Raw genomic sequence first — 6,000 nt, forward strand, 5'->3', positions numbered from 1 at the left:
GCGTTTGTGCGAACTCTAATTTGACTGCATTCTAAGAAAAAGCAAATGTAGTTCAGACTTCATTAACTGAGTATTTATTTTTCAGTTTATTTTTGCATGAAAAAAGGCACCTGCTACATTTTTTGCTACTTTTTCCCACTTCATTCATTTTTAAGCAATTGCTCCTCTCTTCTGAAATCCTTCCACGTTATCTGTAACTTAAGTTCCCAAAACGATTTTGAAAACTTGAACTGTCTCTTTCCTTAACGCCCTCAGCACATACAAATACAGATGTGTGCCAGAAAATAATCAGACCAATAAATACTTTTAAAGTTGAGAAGTCAAAAATGCAAAATATTTTTCCTGTGGCAACTGCAAAAAGGAGTAAAGCTCAGATTTATTACCCAGGGCCAAATTACACAATCTTGTATCAGAAAAAGTTCACTAGATTGCACAAGAAACTGGAGGCTTTGGGGCAGTGCCTACAAGAGAAAAATCCTTCCTTCAATAAAAAATATTACATGGGCAGAGCAACTGTCCGTCAAAAATCAGAATAATACAGCCCATTATTTTATGCAACTAGTTTCACTTTCAATGTGATTTTTCTCTCATATTGCAGCAACAAAATCTAAGTTTTCCTTTTCATCCGTTAGGGAAGGAGTCCCATGTGGCTTTGGAGGGTGGTATTTATGCAGTTTTTATAGTTTGAAAACTTTTTTTATTTCAACTATGCTTCTTTTCACATTCACTTTCATGTAGGAAATTTCATTTGTATAATGAAAAACAGAAAATATAAACTGCTCATAACGAAAAGTGCCAGACATCTACAGCTGTACCAACAGCCATCTTCTACAATTAATCTTCACCCCCCCCCCCCCAAACCATTATTATTTTCTTTGCACATATTGATTCTACTCACTTCCTTCTTATGAAATGAAGGCCCTTCCAATTACTCTCTAGTTTCTTCCATGAGCATAACAGACCTGCCCTTGAATGGTGAAGTACCAGAGGACAGATCAGATCAGCCAGTGGGAATTTTCTGCAAAGCCCCACCCCAAAAGAACACATCCAAAACTGCTAAGGTGAAGATAAAGAAGGTACACTGCATTTCCATCTGTGTCTTTTGCCATCACAAAGCATTAGATGCTAATCACTCCCTCTAAAGCCACAGCAAAATTAAGCCTTGTAGAAAAAGGTCAAAAAACCATAACATGGGACAGAAGAGAGTACGTGACAGAACTGATGAGACTGAGTTACATGTCAGTGCTGCACATTGTTCCCGAAATAGGTATTTGCTAAATGAAATTGCTCTGACAGTAAGGATACCAATTCCCTCCAACCCTCACGCGGTGCGATGCTAACCCAGAGCCTGACACACCTATCACAGCTCTGGTAACTTTACTCCACCAAAAGCCTCAGCACCATCTGCTTCCAACTTATATTCATCCATGCCTAAATTCTGGTTCAGACAACAGCAAAGAAGCCATAAAAACAGAAGTCAAATAACATCTTTGCATGTTTTCAAATAATTCATTTTACTACGAAAACATCCATTTAAATAATATTTTGTTTTCGCCATAGATTTTACTCTGCTTCTCATATCTATGACCCAAAACTCAAAAGACCAACTCAGTTGATGAATAAAAGCTGTTACCATTTTATGGTCAGCACAAAAGGATAGGAATGGAAAGGATATTCCATCTGCTCAGCCAGTAAAAATAAGCTATTCCTTGAATAGGAATTCAGCCTTGTTTGTGATGAGTTTCTCTATGTAGCACGTACTGCATTTTACAAAGAGGCTTTATAGGTCCCAGTTAAACATATTTCAAAAGATGAATGCCATTGGCAAACAGTATCAGCAGAACATTTTCTTTTCATGCAAATAATAAAACACAGTCTGGAAGTTTTAACTTCTCTGTATGACCTCCATGTAAAACCGCATCTTTGCAGACACGCTGCTCCTGAATTAGAATACATCATTTTTTTTTAAACACGATTCACGCATAGCCTTCAAATGCTTTACAACTGACAGGGGTAAGAAGGTGAAGAGGACTTAAAACGGTTAATGGTCATTTCACTTTGGATCTTCTGCCCACCTGCACCCCTGGTCAATCATTACCCAAAGAGTACTTGGCTATGCGTGTAAAACGAATTGCATTGTCTCACTTTGAACGTCAGAAGATACATTCCTGTTACAAAATAACTTAAGCCAACACACTCAGCAGACACGGCTACTGTAGGAGCGGTGGTGGCTGAAGGAAAACAGAAGAGGGTAAGAGTTGTTGGGGATGATTACTATGTGTCCCACAACTCTGTGCTCTGAATGGAGGATAAACCTTGAATTCTCAGCATTCCCAGCAATGCATTCAGAACCCGTGAAGCACTATTTCCCAGTAAATACAGAATAATAACAACTCCAACAAAGAGGGAAATATTGTATATATGCTCTTATGGAATATAGTTACCTGACATACTGCTGAGAGTTACAGATATGTAATCATTCTTGTCCTTCTTCTGTCACCAATGCCACCTGACAAGAAAAAGAAAAAAAAATTCCACATGTAATACATCCATAAAAGCAAATCTGAAGAATACAGTCAGTATTTAAACAGAATGGAATATTTTGGATCTTGAATACCATGCCAAAGCCCAGCAGACTGGAGGAGCTGTGGGCAACTGTGCTTCAGAAGCAAGGTCAGAATGCTGACAGCGGCAGAAAAAAAATGCTTCTGCTCCTTTGTGGAACACTTTCCCCTGATTTTTTGTAGAAGTTATTCAGGATTAATATGTAACTTTAGAAACTGTAAGAGAAAATATTGTGTTCCTGACGATACATGCAGATTTTCATGTTTAGTAACAATGGAGGATTCAAAGGAATTACAAATTCTCTGCCTACAGTTACACTGATTCTTCCTCAAGTCACTTGAAACACAGAAACCATTAACTTTTACAAAGTCTTGAGATACGCATCAGTCATTGTACTCAGTCGGCAGAACGGTAGCTTACTTGTACTCCTAATGTTCTAACAATAATTTTCAAATGATTTTTAACTATGTTAGCACTGCAGAGAAACTGTTTCTGAATGAAACAAGCTGATAAGACAATGCTTAAGCACTGCCCTCATAGCTGCTCTTTGGTGACAATGTACAGATCCAGGTTATCCTCACAGGTATTTACTGATGATCAGAGATGAGAAATGTCTCCTTGGTAGGAATAAACACTGCTCTGCTTTTCCCTATTGATACATAAACCATCATCATTCAATACAGCGCTGCTGTTCTGAGATCCCTCTTGAGGTTTTATGTAGGTCAATCCGAAAGTATTGCTTTCCATTTATTTCCATGGAAACTACAACAAAGAGCACAATAACACTATTTGAAAGAACAGATTCTCAGCTACAAACCACTGTTTTTCAATACAGTCACCACCATCAGCCAACTCAAAGGGATCAGCTGATTGCGATGCTCTTCATCTCATGGTGTGTCAGCTGTGCGAACAACACGGGTAAGGTGGCTTGTATATAGCAGCTGAAACACACCACCCACCATCTCATTGTGTTCACATCCCTTGTTTGGTCTCAGCAAGTGTCGATGAATGTCAATTGGTACCATTTTTTTTTCACATGGAGGAATTCAGTTCCACACCTCTGCTTCATCTGCACTCCCATGCCAGACTGCCCCTCTGCTGTCATCTGTCATACAGCAACAACATGTCACAGAATTCTGGTGGGAGGATTAAGCCACTATTGCCATAGTCACCACCGTATGACCCTGACATCATGGGCCAATATAACACAATAGCATTACTTTTGGGGCAGCCCTCAGAGAACTGAAGCAGTAAGAAACTGGATTTGTTCCTGAAAGTAATGGTTTTAATATTTAGAATTGTAAAATTGTTTGAATTGGAAGGGACCTTTAAACGTCATCATCTAGCACAACTCCCCTGCCATGAACAGGGACACGTGCAGCTACATCAGGTTGCTCAGAGCCCTGTCCATCCTGACCTTGAATGTCTCCAGGGACGAGGCATCCACCACCTCTCTGGGCAATCTGTTCCAGTGCTTCACTATCCTTAGCATAAAAAACTTCTTCCTTATGTCCAATCTAAATTTCCCTATTCTAGTTTGAAACCATTTCCCTTTGTACTACCACAACAGACCGTGAAAAATAGTCTGTTCCCTTCTTTCTTACAGCCCCCCTTTGATATGGATATCACTCTCAGGTCTCCCCAGAGCCTTCTCTTCTCCAGGCTGAACAGCTCCAGCTCTCTAAGCCTGTCTTCCCTGTAGGGGAGGATCATTTCAGAGATGTGTGTACAGAGCCGACCTCTGTACACACTCCAACAGGTCCACATCCCTCCTGTACTGAGGACTCCACATCTAGATGCAGTACTCTACATGAGGCCTCACCAGTGCAGAAAAGAAGGGCTGGATAACCTCCCTCGGCCTATTGATCATGCTTCTTTTGATACAGCCCAGGATACAGCTGGCTTTATGGACTGCAAGGATGCATTGCTGGCTTATGTCTAGCTTGCCATCCATCAGTATATCAAAGTCTTTTTAGTAGGGCTGTTCTCAAGCCTTTCACTCCTCAGCTTGTATTGACAGTGGGGAGTTGCTGTGACCCAGGTGCGAGAGCTTGCACTTGAATCTGCTGAATCTCATTATGTTCTCCTGGGCCCACTTCTCAAGCCTTTCTAGGTCCCTCTGAATTGCATCCCGTCTCTTGGGCATGTAGACCACACCACAGAGCTTGGTGTCATTCGCAAACTTTGGAAGGGTGCATTCAATCCCACTGTTGATGTAATTGAGGAAGATATTGAAGAGCATCAGCCCCAGTACTGACTCCTCATGGACACCACTCACTGCTGATATCCATCTGAGATCTCCAATTTAGATAGTCTTTTCCTTTCTTATCTGCATATGAACATACTGATAGTAATATTAACTATGCTTCCTTTCTGCTTGCTATCAAAGACCAAAGGCCTGTGAGCTGGTTTTCTAACAGGAGAGAAAATCACAGATAGCAGCCACAGCACCTTTATTTGCAGCACCTGCATTTACACCAGCCACACCACTTTTCAGAGGTTTCTCAGGCAGCACATCCTCATTCAGACATCTCAGCTCCAAACAAACAGCCTCATTTGATTGTTCAGGAGAGGTGCAGATGTGGCATTGAGAGACATGGTTCAGTGGGCACGGTAGGAATGGGTCAACAGTTGAATTACATGATCTTAGCAGTTATTTCCAACCTTAACTATTTTATGATTCTATAATTCCTGATAACTGTGTAGCTTTAGGACAGATGATCCAGCCTCCGCAGAGACAATACTCCAGGCATTATTCCAGAACAAAGGCAAGATCTCCTTAGATTTTTTTTAGTATGAAATCCTGGGCCCCAGCTTGCAAAACTGACCCCACTAACACCAATTTAAAACTAGCAAGGTATGGCAGCCAGCTTCTTTTATCAGCAGAGAATGCATATCACGTTGGCATAGAATTGACATTTTAGACAGGAAATAGAATCCTTCTTTGCTTGTCCTAATCGATACTTCAACAATCTGCCCTTTGGGCTTAATTCCTCTCTACACATTCAGCACCACCATATTTCCTCCCGGCCACTGGCCCTTCACATCAGGGGAGTTTCCCTTCCTTGCCCCTGAAATAGTGTTCCACCAACAGCTGGTTGAAAGGACATCGAGTGCATCTGCTCTACTTAGGCATGGACTACGAAACCAGAATTAGAAAGCAGGTGAACGACGGTGATCGCATGTACCACATAATTAATGTATCTGGGACGCAGCCTGCCGGTTTCACCTCAGCTCATCAGCCCCTCCTATGCAGCCCGAAAACCCTCCGACCAGCTCCGCCGCGCCCCGGACACCTGCGGCATTACAGCCGTTCGTCACACACCCCACGAAACGGCAGAGGGACGCCATTGCACACCATACTTCCCGCCCCGGTCCTCGACGCGGGAGAACGCCGCGTTCCGGAGAGGCCGGGGGCCAGGCGCCAAGCCTCCC

The 6,000-nt window shown here is 42.1% G+C and overlaps 1 protein-coding gene across 3 annotated transcripts in view; it reads right to left on the reverse strand.

Moving 5' to 3' along the window:
* Window positions 1-6,000, reverse strand: part of THRB (thyroid hormone receptor beta) — a 166,074-nt gene that overhangs the window by 48,512 nt on the left and 111,562 nt on the right. For all 3 annotated transcript variants that reach the window (XM_010712866.3, XM_019616512.2, XM_019616513.2), the window contains exon 2: window positions 2,445-2,509. Coding sequence is in view for 1 of the 3 variants with exons in the window: in XM_019616513.2 (XP_019472058.1) it covers window positions 2,445-2,451 (7 nt within the window). In the remaining 2 variants the exon portion in view is untranslated. The remainder of the gene's footprint in view (window positions 1-2,444; window positions 2,510-6,000) is intronic.

This window comes from Meleagris gallopavo, chromosome 6 (genome assembly GCF_000146605.3).
Source record: "Meleagris gallopavo isolate NT-WF06-2002-E0010 breed Aviagen turkey brand Nicholas breeding stock chromosome 6, Turkey_5.1, whole genome shotgun sequence".
Lineage (NCBI taxonomy): Eukaryota > Metazoa > Chordata > Aves > Galliformes > Phasianidae > Meleagris > Meleagris gallopavo.